The sequence below is a fragment of the Bufo bufo genome, chromosome 1 (genome assembly GCF_905171765.1).
Source record: "Bufo bufo chromosome 1, aBufBuf1.1, whole genome shotgun sequence".
NCBI classification, from domain to species: domain Eukaryota; kingdom Metazoa; phylum Chordata; class Amphibia; order Anura; family Bufonidae; genus Bufo; species Bufo bufo.
In genome coordinates, this window is record NC_053389.1 from 31,255,079 (window position 1) to 31,274,831 (window position 19,753).

A 19,753-nucleotide genomic window follows, 5' to 3' on the forward strand; every position below is an offset into this window, starting at 1 on the left:
ATGGGGTCATTTATGGGGGTATCCACTATGTAGGCCCCACAAAGTGACTTCAGACCTGAACTGGTCCTTAAAAAGTGGGTTTTGGAAATTTTCTTAAAAATTTTAAGAATTGCTTCTAAACTTCTAAGCCTTCTAACGTCCTAAAAAAATAAAATGACATTTCCAAAATGATGCCAACATAAATTAGACATATGGGGAATGTTAAGTAATAAATATTTTATTAGGTATGACTTTCTGTTTTAGAAGCAGAGAAATTGAAATTTGAAAAATTGTGAATTTTTCAAAATTTTGGGTACATTTTGGATTTTTACATCAATAAAGGTGAAATATATTGACTCAAATATATGACTATCATGAAGTACAATATGTCACGAGAAAAAAATCTCAGAATGGCTTGGATAAGTAAAAGTGTTCCAAAGCTATTACCACATAAAGTGACAGATTTGTAAATTTTGACCTGGACATTAGGGCATCAATGACCCTTGGTCATGAAAGGGTTAATGTTGCTGTAGGCCTCTTGGCAGCCTCCCAGACCAGTTTTCTTCTCGTCTTTTCATAAATTTTGGAGGGACGTCCAGTTCTTGGTAATGTCACTGTTGTGCCATATTTTCTCCACTTGATGATGACGGTCTCCACTGTGTTCCATGGTATATCTAATGCCTTGGAAGTTCCTTTGTCCCCTTCTCCTGACTGATACCTTCTAACAATGAGATCCCTCTGATGCTTTGGAAGCTCTCTGTGGACCATGGCTTTTGCTGTGGGATGCGACTAAGAAAATTTCAGGAAAGACCAACTAGAGCAGCTGAACTTTATTTGGGGTTAATCAGAGGCACTTTACATGATGGCCGGTGTATGCTGACTCCTATTTAACAGGATTGTGAATGTGATTGCTGAATTCTGAACACAGCTACATCCCCGGTTATAAGAGGGTGTGCACACTTATGCAACCACATTATTTTAGTTTTTTTTGTTTTATTTTATCTTTGTCTCATTTTTTTACAGCACAGAAACCTGACATTTTAACAGGGGTGTGTAGACTTTTTATATCCACTGTATACGAATACATTGCATAAAAGTTCATATAAGCTCCCTGATATCCTAGGGTGAATTATATGGGAAAAAAATTACCATTACTAATGAGCATAATGGTGAATATTATGCTTATTAAAGATGAATATCACATGTCCGGTATATATCTATTATTCTATATAATGGATGGTTTGTTCATATTTTATATATGAGCAATCAGATTTTAAAAGAGAGTCTTAGCTCTCTGATATCCTAAGGTGAGTTTTCAGGGCTAAACCCAGGCAAAAGACAATTTACAGTAAATACCAACGTGACCCATGGCATTCTCCTGCCTGAGCATGATTCTGTATTATTTTGTCTTTTTAGTAGTGAAGGCCTATTCCATAGAACGGATTATAGGAGGAGAGGAATGTGTCCCTCATTCACAGCCATGGCAGGTGGCGCTCTACTATTTTGGTACATTCATCTGCGGGGGAGTGCTCATAAATGAATCCTGGGTATTGACAGCTGCTCACTGCAATGCATCGTAAGTGTCCTGTTTATCTGCATTACCTGTTGGTTCTCCGTAAAGTCTATGCAAAAAGACTGACCATTAAATATACAAGGTTATACAATGAGTAGTCCATATGTAGCAGAGCTGAGTTTTTCATTAACTTTAATATTTTTGCTCAATAGGAACATCCAGGTTCGTCTCGGAAAACATAATCTGACAGGTGACGAAGAAACAGAGCAGTTAACATATGCTGTGAAAATATGTCTTCACGGGGAATACAATATTATGACAGATGACAATGACATTATGCTCCTGAAACTGGCATCACCGGCTATACTTAATGAATATGTGGCTATCATACCCTTGTGCTCAAGTGTGATAGAGGAAGATGAAGACTGTTCAATCTCAGGATGGGGGACAACCACCAGCCCTCAGGGTAACAACAAATATACAGATATTTAACATTACTTATATATTTGTGTCAACTACAATGGCCATTAAATACAGACACCAAAATTAATACTCCTGCTCTACTTATGCTAAATATAATACTGTCCCATGCATAAAAAGATAACTTCTATAATTCTGCTCCATATGTACAATATAACTACATTTATATTGCATCCTATGTACAAGAATATAACTACTATAAGACTTCTCCTATGTAATAGAATATAACTACTATAATACTGCTCCTATATACAAGACTGTACTGTAACTACTATAATATTACCTCCAATGTACAAGAATATAGTTACTATAATACTGCTCCTATGTACAAGAATATAACTACTATAATACTGCTCCTCTGTACAAGAATATAACTACTATAATACTGCTCCTATGTACAAGAATATAACTACTATAATACTGCCTCCTATGTACAAGAATATAACTACTATAATACTGCCTCCTATGTACACGAATATAACTACTATAATACTGCCTCCTATGTACAAGAATAGAACTACTATAATACTGCTCCTGTGTACAAGAATATAACTACTATAATACTGCTCCTATGTACAAGAATATAACTACTATAATACTGCCTCCTATGTACAAGAATATAACTACTATAATACTGCCTCCTATGTACAAGAATATAACTACTATAATACTGCTGCTATGTACAAGAATATAACTACTATAATACTGCTCCTATGTACAAGAATATAACTACTATAATACTGCTCCTATGTACAAGAATATAACTACTATAATACTGCTCCTATGTACAAGAATATAACTACTATAATACTGCCTCCTATGTACAAGAATATAACTACTATAATACTGCTGCTATGTACAAGAATATAAACTACTATAATACTGCTCCTATGTACAAGAATATAACTACTATAATACTGCTCCTATGTACAAGAATATAACTACTATAATACTGCTCCTATGTACAAGAATATAACTACTATAATACTGCTCCTATGTACAAGAATATAACTACTATAATACTGCTCCTATGTACACTAATATAACTACTATAATACTGCCTCCTATGTACAAGAATATAACTACTATAATACTGCTCCTATGTACAAGAATATAACTACTATAATACTGCTCCTATGTACAAGAATATAACTACTATAATACTGCTCCTATGTACAAGAATATAACTACTATAATACTGCTCCTATGTACAAGAATATAACTACTATAATACTGCCTCCTATGTACAAGAATATAACTACTATAATACTGCTCCTATGTACAAGAATATAACTACTATAATACTGCTCCTATGTACAAGAATATAACTACTATAATACTGCTCCTATGTACAAGAATATAACTACTATAATACTGCTCCTATGTACAAGAATATAACTACTATAATACTGCTCCTATGTACAAGAATATAACTACTATAATACTGCTCCTATGTACAAGAATATAACTACTATAATACTGCTCCTATGTACAAGGATATAACTACTATAATACTGCTCCTATGTACAAGAATATAACTACTATAATACTGCTCCTATGTACAAGAATATAACTACTATAATACTGCTCCTATGTACAAGAATATAACTACTATAATACTGCTCCTATGTACAATAATATAACTACTATAATACTGCTCCTATATAGAAGAATATAACTACTATAATACTGCTCTTATGTACAAGAATATAACTACTATAATACTGCTCCTATGTACAAGAATATAACTACTATTATACTGCTCCTATGTACAAGAATATAACTACTATGATACTGCTCCTATGTACAAGAATATAACTACTATAATACTGCTCCTATGTACAAGAATATAAATACTATAATACTGCCTCTTATGTACAAGAATATAACTACTATAATACTGCTCCTATGTACAAGAATATAACTACTATAATACTGCCCCCTATGTACAAGAATATAACTACTATAATACTGCTCCTATGTACAAGAATATAACTACTATAATACTGCCTCCTATGTACAAGAATATAACTACTATAATACTGCTCCTATGTACAAGAATATAACTACTATAATACTGCTCCTATGTACAAGAATATAACTACTATAATACTGCTCCTATGTACAAGAATATAACTACTATAATACTGCTCCTATGTACAAGAATATAACTACTATAATACTGCTCCTATGTACAAGAATATAACTACTATAATACTGCCTCCTATGTACAAGAATATAACTACTATAATACTGCTCCTATGTACAAGAATATAACTACTATAATACTGCTCCTATGTACAAGGATATAACTACTATAATACTGCTCCTATGTACAAGAATATAACTACTATAATACTGCTCCTATGTACAAGAATATAACTACTATAATACTGCCTCCTATGTACAAGAATATAACTACTATAATACTGCTCCTATGTACAAGAATATAACTACTATAATACTGCTCCTATGTACAAGAATATAACTACTATAATACTGCTCCTATGTACAAGAATATAACTAATATAATACTGCTCCTATGTACAAGAATATAACTACTATAATACTGCTCCTATGTACAAGAATATAACTACTATAATACTGCTCCTATGTACAAGAATATAACTACTATAATACTGCTCCTATGTACAAGAATATAACTACTATAATACTGCCTCCTATGTACAAGAATATAACTACTATAATACTGCTCCTATGTACAAGAATATAACTACTATAATACTGCTCCTATGTACAGGAATATAACTACTATAATACTGCTCCTATGTACAAGAATATAACTACTATAATACTGCTCCTATGTACAAGAATATAACTACTATAATACTGCTCTTATGTACAAGAATATAACTACTATAATACTGCTCCCATGTATAATAATATAACTACTATAATGATCTTTTTATTTAAAAACCAGCAACAAAATATTACAATATATTTACAATAAATCACTAGAAAAATATAAAACAAAAAACAAAACAAAAATAAAAACATCACTTCACTACATCAGTACAATCACCTCTCGCCTCTCCTTTCTAGTCTGAGGAGTTTCACTTAGTTTTCTTACTCTTTTTTCTCCTTCCACTACTGTGACCTGTAGTGCCCCATATTTTGGTGTACACTAGAGGGTCAGGTTCATCTTCCAGAGGGTCACCATCAGGGTTAGGCTACATGCTCACGACCGTATGTGTTTTGCGGTCCGGAAAAAACAAACCATATGACGTTCCGTATGGCATCATTTTTTTTTGCAGATCCATTGTAATAATGCCTATCCTTGTCCGCAAACTAGAAAAAAATAGGACATGCACAATCATTTTTGCAGGGCAACGGAACGGACATACTGAAGCGGACAGCACACGGAGTGCTGTCCGCGTTTTTTGCGGACCCATTGAAATGAATGGAACGGACACAGAAACAAACAACGTTCTTGTGCATGTAGCCTTATGTGAAGAAACATAGTCCATTTCTGCCTTTTCTTCTGACTTTTCGTCCCCTAGCACACCATACTGCCCGGAGGTTATGGCCAGCACTGGCGGATCCGGGGTTCTCTTTGCTGCAGTGACTTTTCTAGAAGGATCAGCTGTGGTGTTCTTTCTTTTGACTGCCTAGAAGCCCTCTTCATCCACAGAGGACCTCCTGAGCCCTGCACCCGGATCAGCAGGTTCTGTAGATGTGTAGGGCAGTTGTTTAGGGGGTTTGGCAACAGCTTTACCAGTCACTTTACTCTGTGTATGAGGTTTCTCTTTAGTGGCTGGTACTTGTAGTGCGACAGGTGGTACTTTAGTCTCTATAGCGGGATTTCTGGATACTTTATATTTTAAATGAGATGTCTTTTCAGTGGCTGTTACTTGTGGTTCAGCAGATGATGATACTTGTAATGAAGCAGATAAGCTATCAGTCTCTACCTCTGCTGGTACTTGTAGTGCATCAGGAGGGTCATCACTCTGTACAGCAGGGTCACTAGTACTTTGCATTGCTTCAGTATGAGGACTGTTAGTTTCTGGGGCTGCATCTGCTCTTGCAGTGACATCCTCCTGACCTTCCTCCATGGCCTCTGAGAAGATCTCATCACTGCCTTTATTATGATTCGCATGCGGACATTCCCGGAACGTATGACCAGATCCTAAGCACAGGTTAAAGATGACCGGACCTGTACAGTCGTCCTTTGAATGTCCAAATTGTCCACAAAATGAGCAGTTGATGGCGAGGTGCCTACCCCCACATCTGTGACACAGCCGCGGCTGACCGGGTTAGTAGCATATCCCTCTCTCTGAGCCCAGGTAGAAGGAGTGCGGCAGATGTCTGGTCACACCATTGTTCTGCTCTAGTTATATCCGCCATTCCAGATGTCTTCTTTATCATAGATTTTGTCCATATGACTCTTAAACAGACACTGTCTGCTCAGCCAATGCTTCAGATCTGCCAGCGCCACCACCTCAGACTGGAACAAGATGGTGGCCTTCACTACCTGAGGCTTGGACAACTGGATCACCTGTAGATGCTCCCAGATTGACTGTTCCTTTGTGTCATTGTATATGTTCCAGAATAAGTCCAGATCATACTGAAGCTTAAATCTGATGTCATAGATCCTGCTGGAGGGGATATGGATCAGGGCGTACACCTCAGACGTCTTAAACCCTATGTACAGTCTGGAAGGGAGGTTTTCTTCTGGACCCGTAAACTTAATTCTGACAGCGTTCCTCCTCTGAGGTGGGTTTAGGGTTGCCACCTTTTCTTCAAGCCAAACCCGAACACTTTAGCACCTCGCGGCAATTTTTTGGTAAAGTATACACTATACACATATTTTGTAATTAAATAATATTGTAGGTAATCACAAGGTATCACAATACAATTTTGTACTGAAAAAATACAATATTTGTGCTTTAACGGACTCTTTATATAGGAAATGTTATTACGTATACAAAAGGCATGTTTTATGTGCAATACTAACAAGTGCCGTGCCCGCCCCCCTTCCAATTAATTTTTTTTATTAAACACTTTAAATGTTTTAAATACCTTTTTTAGAAGTTCAGAGGTCCAGGTGTGTGGAGAATGACGGCAGTCACGGCGTTGGTCGCAGAGGTCGACTCCCAGATGAAAAGAAGAAGAAACTGCTCTACGCGCAGGCTGCCGGAGAATGATTTCTCCCACGCTCCCTCTCTCTCTCTCTGATGTCACTTCCTCTCACTAGCAGAGAGAAGGAGGAAGGGAGTGTCTGAAGACAGCGCCGCTCTGTGCTACCATCACTCACAGCTGATCCCCGCGACGGCAGTGACAGCTGATCGTCCACTGCTGACACCTCATCCCTGGCCGTCGCTGACTAACACCTCATCGCCGGCAGCTCACAGTCACTACTCGCCCCCTCTCACCGCCAGCTGTCAGGTGAGCAAGTCTGCGGTTTGAAATTAATCCTGTGCCCAGGTCTGAGAAAGGCTTGTACCCGGGCACATGATTACAAACCCGAACTGTCCGGGTCATTCCTGTATGGGTGGCAACCCTAGGAGGGTTATCCGGCCTTGTGAAATTGGAGAACAGTCTCCTGAATTGTGGACGGTCAGCAGGAGGATCAGTGCTGGGCCTCTCCTCTACAGGCTTACTGACTCCAGATTGTCCTGCAGATCCACCTGTGTCTGCTCCAGACCGCTGTGCACCTGACACTGTGGACGGCTGAGGGTCCTGTGTACTGACCTCCATGTCTGCTCCAGTCTGTGTAGTTGTCTCCTCTGAGAGCTGACTTTCATCCACAGCACTGAGCGGGGTCTCAATCACAGCACTGAGCGGGGTCTCACCCACAGCACTGAGCGGGGTCTCATCCACAGTACTGAGCGGGGTCTCACCCACAGCACTGAGCGGGGTCTCACCCACAGCACTGAGCGGGGTCTCACCCACAGCACTGAGCGGGGTCTCACCCACAGCACTGAGTGGGGTCTCCTTGTTGGATGACACACTTTGCTCCATAGTATTCACAGCATTTTCAGAGACTGACTGCTCAGACCCCATACATAGTGACCTTGAAAGCAGTGACCATCCAGGCGCTGCACCCACATATCTCCAAGGGGTTCCTTGCTCCACTATACTGTACACAGTGCCATAATCATTGCCTTTTTTTCCAATGATTTCTTTCATCTTCACATTTTGGGCTCTGGCCTCCCTCTTTTTCTCCATTGCCCAGCTTTCTACTTTGGGTATTATGTTTGTTTCTTTATCCAGTTTCTCTTTCAATATGGCAAGTTCACGTGTGCAGTCATGCAGGCATTCACACTTCATCAGCTTATTCTTTGGATCAGTCTCTGTCTTAATCTCATCATTTAACTTAAAAATCTGTCTTTCCAGTTTAAATAAACTTTTCTTTGTCACAGTTATACTCAATCCAGAAGCACTACAAGTTTCAGTTGACTCACCAGACACCATTTCCAGATTATGGCTTCCACCATCTCCATGCTGCAGGCCACACTCCAAGCTCTGGGCTTTCCCAGGATCATCAGCCCAGCTCCGCTCCCCTCCACCTGGGTCAGAAGCCATGCCCCCTCCCTGCAGGGAGATCAGCAGCACACGTCTATCCTCTCCTATGGACAAGAATAGAACTACTATAATACTGCTCCTATGTACAAGAATACACTGCTCAAAAAAATAAAGGGAACACAAAAATAACACATCCTAGATCTGAATTAATTAAATATTCTTCTGAAATACTTTGTTCTTTACATAGTTGAAAAATCACACAAAAATAAAAAAATGGAAATCAAATTTTTCAACCCATGGAGGTCTGGATTTGGAGTCACACTCAAAATTAAAGTGGAAAAACACACTACAGGCTGATCCAACTTTGATGTAATGTCCTTAAAACAAGTCAAAATGAGGCTCAGTAGTGTGTGTGGCCTCCACGTGCCTGTATGACCTCCCTACAACGCCTGTGCATGCTTCTGATGAGGTGGCGGACGGTCTCCTGAGGGATCTCCTCCCAGACCTGGACTAAAGCATCTGCCAACTACTGGACAGTCTGTGGTGCAACGTGACGTTGGTGGATAGAGCGAGACATGATGTCCCAGATGTGCTCAATTGGATTCAGGTCTGGGGAACGGGCGGGCCAGTCCATAGCATCAATGCCTTCGTCTTGCAGGAACTGCTGACACACTCCAGTCACATGAGGTCTAGCATTGTCTTGCATTAGGAGGAACCCAGGGCCAACCGCACCAGCATATGGTCTCACAAGGGGTCTGAGGATCTCATCTCGGTACCTAATGGCAGTCAGGCTACCTCTGGCGAGCACATGGAGGGCTGTGCGGCCCTCCAAAGAAATGCCACCCCACACCATTACTGACCCAATGCCAAACCGGTCATGCTGGAGGATGTTGCAGGCAGCAGAACGTTCTCCACGGCGTCTCCAGACTCTGTCACGTCTGTCACATGTGCTCAGTGTGAACCTGCTTTCATCTGTGAAGAGCACAGGGCGCCAGTGGCGAATTTGCCAATCTTGGTGTTCTCTGGCAAATGCCAAACGTCCTGCACGGTGTTGGGCTGTAAGCACAACCCCCACCTGTGGACGTCGGGCCCTCATATCACCCTCATGGAGTCTGTTTCTGACCGTTTGAGCAGACACATACACATTTGTGGCCTGCTGGAGGTCATTTTGCAGGGCTCTGGCAGTGCTCCTCCTGTTCCTCCTTGCACAAAGGCGGAGGTAGCAGTCCTGCTGCTGGGTTGTTGCCCTCCTACGGCCTCCTCCACGTCTCCTGATGTACTGGCCTGTCTCCTGGTAGCGCCTCCATGCTCTGGACACTACGCTGACAGACACAGCAAACCTTCTTGCCACAGCTCGCATTGATGTGCCATCCTGGATAAGCTGCACTACCTGAGCCACTTGTGTGGGTTGTAGACTCCGTCTCATGCTACCACTAGAGTGAAAGCACCGCCAGCATTCAAAAGTGACCAAAACATCAGACAGGAAGCATAGGAACTGAGAAGTGGTCTGTGGTCACCACCTGCAGAACCACTCCTTTATTGGGGGTGTCTTGCTAATTGCCTATAATCTCCACCTGTTGTCTATCCAATTTGCACAACAGCATGTGAGATTGATTGTCACTCAGTGTTGCTTCCTAAGTGGACAGTTTGATTTCACAGAAGTGTGATTGACTTGGAGTTACATTGTGTTGTTTAAGTGTTCCCTTTATTTTTTTGAGCAGTGTATAACTACTATAATACTGCTCACATGTATAAGAATATAACTACTATAGCTCCTCAGGGCGCTTCTGTTCATAATCTGGATAAGGAGTCGCCTCGCTCTTGTGCTACACCCTTGCACGTCGTGAGCTCTGCAAACAACCGCTACGTTCGCCACCCATACATTGCTGGTTCGCGTCCCCAGGACAGGTAACTAATGCTCGCTGTTCCGTCCGCTCAACAGGGCTCCTCCGAGCAGCGGTCACATGCTTCCGGCTTCCGGCTCGCGGGGTCGGTGTGCGTTCCAGCGCGGAACGCACGTCGATATTCGCTCCCGGATCCGAGTGCCTCACCACTCTCATGCGGCGTCAGGATGGGTAAGATCCGGCCTGCAGGTCACCCACTCCACAGGGCCTCACCCGACCCATCCTCTGGGCTTTGGTGCGTCCGGTCGCGGGGTCAATTTCAATGGTCCTCCGACAATTGACCGATAGAGGTCAATTTCAATGGTCCTCCGACAATTGCTAGCTCTGCTACATGATACCCCCCTAGATGGCCCGCTGCTGCCTTTGCATGGGAATTTCCTGACTTCAATCCAGTTCGTGTCTCACATCAGAACGCTGGCTTCAGTTCTCGGTTACAACCCGCTGGCCATCACTGGGCACTCGCTCCGGATTGGGGCTGCGTCCTCAGCGTCAAAAAACGGGGTCCCGGCGCACGTGATCAAAAGCATGGGTCGCTGGCGTTCGTCTTGTTATACGAGGTACATTCCAAACCCGAACGTCGAGATTTCCCAGGCTTTCTGTAACCTCGTTCTCTGAGAGAAATTAAATGTTTTGGACACTACTTTGCTCTCCTCGTCTCTTTTTGCCCACTTCTAGGCTTACCCTCGCTCCTGGCTCCCGGCACAACACAGCCAGCTTAGGCCAGGGGTAAGCGCTTCTCCTCGTCTGTAACCTTAAAGCCATAACTACTATAATACTACTCCTATGTACAAGAATATAACTACTATAATACTACTCCTAGGTACAAGAATATATCTACTATAATACTGCTCCTATGTACAAGAATATAACTACTATAATACTGCCTCCTATGTACAAGAATATAACTACTATAATACTGCTCCTATGTACAAGAATATTACTACTATAATACTGCCTCCTATGTACAAGAATATAACTACTATAATACTGCTCCTATGTACAAGAATATTACTACTATAATACTGCCTCCTATGTACAAGAATATAACTACTATAATACTGCTCCTATGTACAAGAATATAACTACTATAATACTGCTCCTATGTACAAGAATATAACTACTATAATACTGCTTCTATGTACAAGAATATAACTACTATAATACTGCTCCTATGTACAAGAATATAACTACTATAATACTGCTCCTATGTACAAGGATATAACTACTGTAATACCCCCTCCTATGTACAAGAATATAACTACTATATTCCTGCTTTTTATGTATAAGAATGTAGCTGCTATAATACTGCTCCTGTATAAAGTTATATATACACAAGGTTCGACGCTATTTTAATGACATGTGCACTAGTTTAATATTTTTTTCTACGTTTGCTTTTTTGCAGTGATGCACCCTGATGTACTGATGTGTGCCAACGTTACCACTTTTTCTGATGCCGAATGTCAGGAATTCTATGATGGTATTACTGAGAACATGCTTTGTGCTGGAGTTCTTGAAGGAGGCATAGATTCCTGTCAGGTAAAATTTCGTTTTTGAAAATATATTGCGTGCCCCCTTTCTACTCTCACTATCTGAAGAAGGTATGGTTGTAGCCGTACAGCTTTATATCAATTCACCCACTACCATTATTTTTCCTCTTAAATGTCTCTAAAGTAGATTGCTGTCAGTTATCAGTGACGGAACTGGAGACGTGCAAACTGATTATAAACTAATCGTATTTCTTGCAAATTTCACAAAAATTTTTCAGCCATAAGCATTTGAAATTTTGGTGTTTTACTTGGGACGAATCTCGCAAAACAGTGCTCGCCATTTAACTGTTAAAATGCAAGGTAAACAGGAAAGGGAGGATGAAGACTGAGGATCACATGACCTGGGGAGTGAATGGGGCTTGCCCACAGCCACCCTTATTGGCTGACAGTCTGACAGCCAATGCGGGCAGGATGTTGGCTAATCCTTCAGGCTCTTGGCTAGCTCAGAAGCACAGATGCCATTGTGAGCTCAGACAACGATGTGATCAAAACGTGAAAAAAGTGAAATGGTCTGAAGACTTTCCAAATTCATTAAGTGTTTTATAGCTATATTCCCAGCACCTCCAGCACCATATATTTAGCTGCAAACATTGTGCAACTGTACCCTTTTCTTCCTTAAAATCATTAATAATTTTGTCACTGTTTAAAACTGCAGTTTAATTTAATGCATTGTTCTGCGTTAATATACCGGTTAAATTTAACACATTTTACTGCATCAATATACCAGTTTAATTAAAAGCATTTTACTGCATTAATATACTTATTTTTCTAAGAAGAGGCAACAACACCCCATGTGCTATGGAAAATACTGAAGTCTTGCTGTTAATGACTCGTGTGAGATGTGTCAGTGTTTGGTCTCCACAAGGAGGAGGTTCTAGTGGAGGTAGGAGACAAGAAGCCCACAATGGCATATCACAATCTGATAAAAGTGGCGGTGAGGGTTAGGACTATGATGATAATTGTGTATTGGATAGGACCTGGCAGCTGGATTGTGAAGCTGAGGAGGAGGCGACATCAGAGAAGTAGTGTGGTAGCAAGAGTGAAAATAAAGGGCAGAGGCAGTATACAGCCAAAATCTCAAAAAAACTACCCGGACCACATCTACTTCTATTGTGGTCAGATGGGGAACTGGCGATGCCGCTGATACCATTGGTGAAGATTCAAAACGTGCCAGGTCTAGGCCAAGCTCAGCTGCTGCTAGCTGTGTGATTATTTCCCGCATGTCAGTTTTTTGGCTGGTACACAAAACCACTGTCGTGTGCAAGATCTACAGGATGAAAATAAGACTTGGACGTTCAAGCACAAACAGATACCAAGGCTCTATTGCAGCACATGAGGCGGCTCATCGGGTCCAATAGGAAAATAAAACTGTCATGCTTTTCTAATCAGAACAATTCTGTCCTTCTTCTCCTGGTCTTGTTCATGGCAGCCATGTCACATCATCAAGCAGTACAGTATCCTTGTCACCATCATCATACGATTCTTCATCAGCTCACACTCCTCCTCATTGTCCTCTACTCCATCAAGAGACATCCATAACGTAATATGTGGCTATGAGAAAGCTATTCTAGACCAACAATTAGCTTGTGCCAAGCAGAACTCCCACCTGGTCAAGTTACTGGTGGTGTAGTTCCTGCCATATTTGTGGTAATTATCCAAATGTCATGCAGTCCTGCGTCTTCAAAAAAATTTCCATATGTCCCTGATCCCATGGACCTCTGGGGAGGAAGATTACAACTGGCCCAACTGGTGGAACTGGCCCAACTTGCTATCGATATACTGTCTCAGAGAGGGTTTTCAGTGCATCAGGTGTCATCTTCCCACACAAGTGGGCAAAATTGTCCTGTGCCAGTATCCAAAACATAAAATTTGTCAAAAATAATCAGCCACTTGGATTTGTGTGGATTTCCAAACATCTGTGCCTGATCAAAATGAATACATCTGCCATTGCTGACAGTGGCTATTTATCACCAGCTTAATAATGTCACTGCTACTGTCTACCTGTTCATCGTGTTCCATACTGTTTTGATGTTCTTACATCTGCTACTCCTCCTTCTGCCACCACTACTACTCCTAAACGGCAGCACATCTGCCTTGTCCTTGAGGTTTCATACTGCACTGCTGCTTCTCCCAAAGAAAGGGAGAATTTTTGGATGCTTGTTCCAAACAAGCCACTGCTTTTTTGAAAACTACTGTGTGTATAAACATCGGTAATCATCTGTCCCCAATAATAAGAATTTATGGAATGGTTTTAAATTTTAAAAAAAGCCTAACAAATGTAACAATGCGGTGTGTTTTAACCACCTCCCGACCATGTAACACACGGATGCGTCCGGAAGGTGGTTGATTCATTCCTCCTGGACGCATCCGTGCGTCATCTCGCGAGACGCGAGATTTCATGTGAACGCGCGCACACAGGCGCGCGCGTTCACAGGATCGGAAGGTAAGCGAGCGGATCTCCAGCCTGCAAGCGGTGATCGTTCGCTGGCAGGATGGAGATGCGATTTTTTTAACCCCTAACAGGAATATTAGACGCTGTTTTGATAACAGCGTCTAATATACCTGCTACCTGGTCCTCTGGTGGTCCCTTTTGTTTGGATCGACCACCAGAGGACACAGGTAGCTCAGTAAAGTAGCACCAAACACCACTACACTACACTACACTACACCCCCCCTGTCACTTATTAACCCCTTATGAACCCCTGATCACCCCATATAGACTCCCTGATCACCCCCCTGTCATTGATCACCCCCCTGTAAGGCTCCATTCAGATGTCCATATGATTTTTACGGATCCACTGATACATGGATCGGATCAGCAAAACGCATACGGACATCTGAATGCAGCCTTACAGGGGGGTGATCAATGACGGGGGTGATCACCCCATATAGACTCCCTGATCACCCCCCTGTCATTGATCACCCCCCTGTCAGGCTGCATTCAGATGTCCGTATGATTTTTACGGATCCACTGATACATGGATCGGATCCGCAAAACACATACGGACATCTGAATGGAGCCTTATAGGGGGGTGATCAATGACAAGGGGGTGATCACCCCATATAGACTCCCTGATCACCCCCCTGTCATTGATTACCCCCCTGTCATTGATCACCCCCCTGTAAGGCTCCATTCAGACATTTTTTTGGCCCAAGTTAGCGGAAATTATTATTTTTTTTCTTATACTTTTTATACTTACTTTTTTAAGTCTCATATTCCACTAACTTGTGTCAAAAAATAAAATCTCACATGAACTCAACATACCCCTCACGGAATCCAAATGCGTAAAATTTTTTAGTCATTTATATTCCAGACTTCTTCTCACGCTTTAGGGCCCCTAGAATGCCAGGGCAGTATAAATACCCCACATGTGACCCCATTTCGGAAAGAAGACACGCCAAGGTATTCCGTGAGGGGCATATTAAGTCCATGAAAGATTGAAATTTTTGTCCCAAGTTAGCGGAAAGGGAGACTTTGTGAGAAAAAAAAAATATATAAATTTCCGCTAACTTGTGGCAAAAAAAAATAAATTCTATGAACTCGCCATGCCCCTCATTGAATACCTTGGGGTGTCTTCTTTCCAAAATGGGGTCACATGTGGGGTATTTATACTGCCCTGGCATTCTAGGGGCCCTAAAGCGTGAGAAGAAGTCTGGGATCCAAATGTCTAAAAATGCCCTCATAAAAGGAATGTGGGCCCCTTTGCGCATCTAGGCTGCAAAAAAGTGTCACACATCTGGTATTGCCGTACTCAGGAGAAGTTGGGCAATGTGTTTTGGGGTGTCATTTTACATATACCCATGCTGGGTGAGATAAATATCTTGGTCAAATGCCAACTTTGTATAAAAAATGGGAAAAGTTGTCTTTTGCCGAGATATTTCTCTCACCCAGCATGAGTATATGTAAAAAGACACCCCAAAACACATTTCCCAACTTCTCCTGAATACGGTGATACCACATGTGTGACACTTTTTTGCAGCCTAGGTGGGCAAAGGGGCCCACATTCCAAAGAGCACCTTTCGGATTTCACAGGTCATTTACCTACTTACCACACATTAGGGCCCCTAGAATGCCAGGGCAGTATATCTACCCCACAAGTGACCCCATTTTGGAAAGAAGACACCCCAAGGTATTCCATGAGGGGCATGGCGAGTTCCTAGAATTTTTTATTTTTTGCCACAAGTTAGCGGAAAATGATGATTTTTTTTATTTATTTTTTTCTTACAAAGTCTCATATTCCACTAACTTGTGACAAAAAATAAAAACTTCCATGAACTCACTATGCCCATCACGAAATACCTTGGGGTGTCTTCTTTCCAAAATGGGGTCACTTGTGGGGTAGTTATACTGCCCTGGCATTTTAGGGGCCGAATGCATGAGAAGTGGTTTGAAATCAAAATCTGTAAAAAATGGCCGGTGAAATCCGAAAGGTGCTCTTTGGAATGTGGGCCCCTTTGCCCACCTAGGCTGCAAAAAAGTGTCACACATCTGGTATCCCCGTACTCAGGAGAAGTTGGGCAATGTGTTTTTGGGTGTCTTTTTACATATACCCATGCTGGGTGAGAGAAATATCTTGGCAAAAGACAACTTTTCCCATTTTTTTATACAAAGTTGGCATTTGACCGAGATATTTATCTCACCCAGCATGGGTATATGTAAAATGACACCCCAAAACACATTGCCCAACTTCTCTTGAGTACGGGGATACCAGATGTGTGACACTTTTTTGCAGCCTAGGTGGGCAAAGGGGGCCACATTCCAAAGAGCACTTTTCGGATTTCACCGGCCATTTTTTGCAGATTTTGATTTCAAACTACTTACCACACATTAGGGCCCCTAGAATCCCAGGGCAGTATAACTACCCCACAAGTGACCCCATTTTGGAAAGAAGACACCCCAAGGTATTCGCTGATGGGCATAGTGAGTTCATGGAAGTTTTTATTTTTTGTCACAAGTTAGTGGAATATGAGACTTTGTAAGAAAAAAAAAAAATTTAAAATCATCATTTTCCGCTAACTTGTGACAAAAAATAAAAAATTCTAGGAACTCGCCATGCCCCTCACGGAATACCTTGGGGTGTCTTCTTTCCAAAATGGGGTCACTTGTGGGGTAGTTATACTGCCCTGGCATTCTAGGGGCCCAAATGTGTGGTAAGTAGTTTGAAATCAAAATCTGTAAAAAATGGCCGGTGAAATCCGAAAGGTGCTCTTTGGAATGTGGGCCCCTTTGCCCACCTAGGCTGCAAAAAAGTGTCACACATGTGGTATCTCCGTACTCAGGAGAAGTTGGGAAATGTGCTTTGGGGTGTCATTTTACATATACCCATGCTGGGTGAGATAAATATCTTGGTCAAATGCCAACTTTGTATAAAAAAATTGGAAAAGTTGTCTTTTGCCAAGATTTTTCTCTCACCCAGCATGGGTATATGTAAAATGACACCCCAAAACACATTGCCCAACTTCTCCTGAGTACGGAGATACCACATGTGTGACACTTTTTTGCAGCCTAGGTGGGCAAAGGGGCCCACATTCCAAAGAGCACCTTTCGGATTTCACCGGCCATTTTTTAAAGATTTTGATTTCAAACTACTTACCACACATTTGGGCCCCTAGAATGCCAGGGCAGTATAACTACCCCACAAGTGACCCCATTTTGTAAAGAAGACACCCCAAGGTATTCGCTGATGGGCATAGTGAGTTCATAGAAGTTTTTATTTTTTGTCACAAGTTAGTGGAATATGAGACTAAGTAAGAAAAAAATAAAATAAAATAAAAATCATCATTTTCCGCTAACTTGTGACAAAAAATAAAAAGTTCTATGAACTCACTATGCCCATCAGCGAATACCTTATGGCGTCTACTTTCCGAAATGGGGTCATTTGTGGGGTGTTTGTACTGTCTGGGCATTGTAGAACCTCAGGAAACATGACAGGTGCTCAGAAAGTCAGAGCTGCTTCAAAAAGCGGAAATTCACATTTTTGTACCATAGTTTGTAAACGCTATAACTTTTACCCAAACCATTTTTTTTTTTACCCAAACATCTTTTTTTTAGCAAAGACATGTAGAACAATAAATTTAGAGCAAAATTTATATATGGATGTCGTTTTTTTTGCAAAATTTTACAACTGAAAGTGAAAAATGTCATTTTTTTGCAAAAAAAACGTTAAATTTCGATTAATAACAAAAAAAGTAAAAATGTCAGCAGCAATGAAATACCACCAAATGAAAGCTCTATTAGTGAGAAGGAAAGGAGGTAAAATTCATTTGGGTGGTAAGTTGCATGACCGAGCAATAAACGGTTAAAGTAGTGTAGGTCAGAAGTGTAAAAAGTGGCCTGGTCATTAAGGGTGTTTAAGCCATAGGGGCTGAGGTGGTTAAAACACACTGTTTGTTAACACCATCAACCATGCATATACCCATAGCTATGTTTGTGAGTGTCACTCTGACATTATTTACTATTGCTGTCATTGCATTAATAAGCTTGAATGCAGAGAGAAAATTCTAAAAACAAATGCAAGAGAGAAAGACCCATGAGACCTCAGAGTGTCATACACCAATATTCAGGGCAATAGAAACACTTTTGATTTGAGTAGAATTGATCCAGACCCAAATCAAATTTTGGACAAATTTGTTAAATTTCAGGACATTTGCTTATCTCTAGACAGAACATAATTATCCTGTGCAAATAACTATACTTTATCTTCTCATATACAGGGAGACTCTGGGGGTCCTCTGGTTTGTAGGTCAGACCCTTCACAGCTATGTGGGATTATATCATGGGGATATCCAATCTGTGGACAACCAAATAAACCAGGAGTCTACACCAAAGTTTTCAACTATCTGGTGTGGATTAATTATATGATGGAAACTGAAGATTCGGATGTATGCAGAAACGCCTAAGAGGAAAGCCCTCTCCAAGAACCTAGAACATAAAGCTGTACCACGGACATCTAATAAACAAAGATATTTGTCACCGATGTCTGTTTCTTATGATTATATGTAAAAATAAAACTAACAAAGAGGTACATGTATGAAGGCATTTTATCTATTTATCTACAAGTGTTATATTAGTTATACATAGGAGGCAGTATTATAGTAGTTATATTCTTGTACATAGGACACAGTATTATAGTGGTTATATTCTTGTACATAGGAGCAGTATTATAGTACTTATATTCTTGTACATAGGAGCAGTATTATAGTGGTTATATTCCTGTACATAGGAGTAGTATTATAGTAGTTATATTCTTGTACATAGGACACAGTATTATAGTAGTTATATTCTTGTACATAGGACACAGTATTATAGTGGTTATATTCTTGTACATAGGAGTAGTATTATAGTAGTTATATTCTTGTACATAGGGAGCAGTATTATAGTAGTTATATTCTTGTACATAGGAGCAGTATTATAGCAGTTATATTCTTGTACATAAGAGCAGTATTATAGTAGTTATATTCTTGTACATAGGAGCAGTATTATAGTAGTAATATTCTTGTACATAGGAGGCAGTATTATAGTAGCTATATTCTTGTACATAGGAGCAGTATTATAGTAGTTATATTATTATACATGGAAGCAGTATCATAGCAGTTATATTCTTGTACATAGGAGCAGTATTATAGTAGTTATATTCTTGTACATAGGGGGCAGTATTATAGTAGTTATATTCTCGTACATAGGAGGCAGTATTATAGTAGTTATATTATTATACATGGCAGCAGTATCATAGTAGTTATGTTCTTGTACATAGGAGCAGTATTAGGCTGCGTTCACACGGCGAGTATTCCGCGCGGGCGCAATGCGTGAGGTGAACGTATTGCACCCGCACTGAATCCCGACC

General features: G+C 40.8%; 1 protein-coding gene across 1 annotated transcript; it reads left to right on the plus strand.

The window, feature by feature from the left end:
* The first annotated feature begins 1,145 nt into the window (after positions 1-1,145).
* LOC120978609 (trypsin-like) lies at positions 1,146-18,809 on the plus strand. The gene is made up of 5 exons (XM_040407241.1): positions 1,146-1,188; positions 1,396-1,555; positions 1,705-1,958; positions 11,765-11,898; positions 18,624-18,809. The coding sequence occupies exons 1-5, from the start codon at positions 1,146-1,148 to the stop codon at positions 18,807-18,809; spliced, it is 777 nt and encodes a 258-aa protein (XP_040263175.1).
* The last annotated feature ends 944 nt before the right edge of the window (positions 18,810-19,753 follow it).

Excerpts from the sequence above, each read along its gene's own strand:
- LOC120978609 (XM_040407241.1), top strand. The coding sequence starts at position 1,146 with ATGGTGAATATTATGCTTATTAAAGATGAATATCACATGTCCG. Across the intron at positions 1,189-1,395 it reads AGATGAATATCACATGTCCG|TAGTGAAGGCCTATTCCATA; the intron begins GTATATATCTAT and ends TTGTCTTTTTAG. Across the intron at positions 1,959-11,764 it reads GACAACCACCAGCCCTCAGG|TGATGCACCCTGATGTACTG; the intron begins GTAACAACAAAT and ends GCTTTTTTGCAG.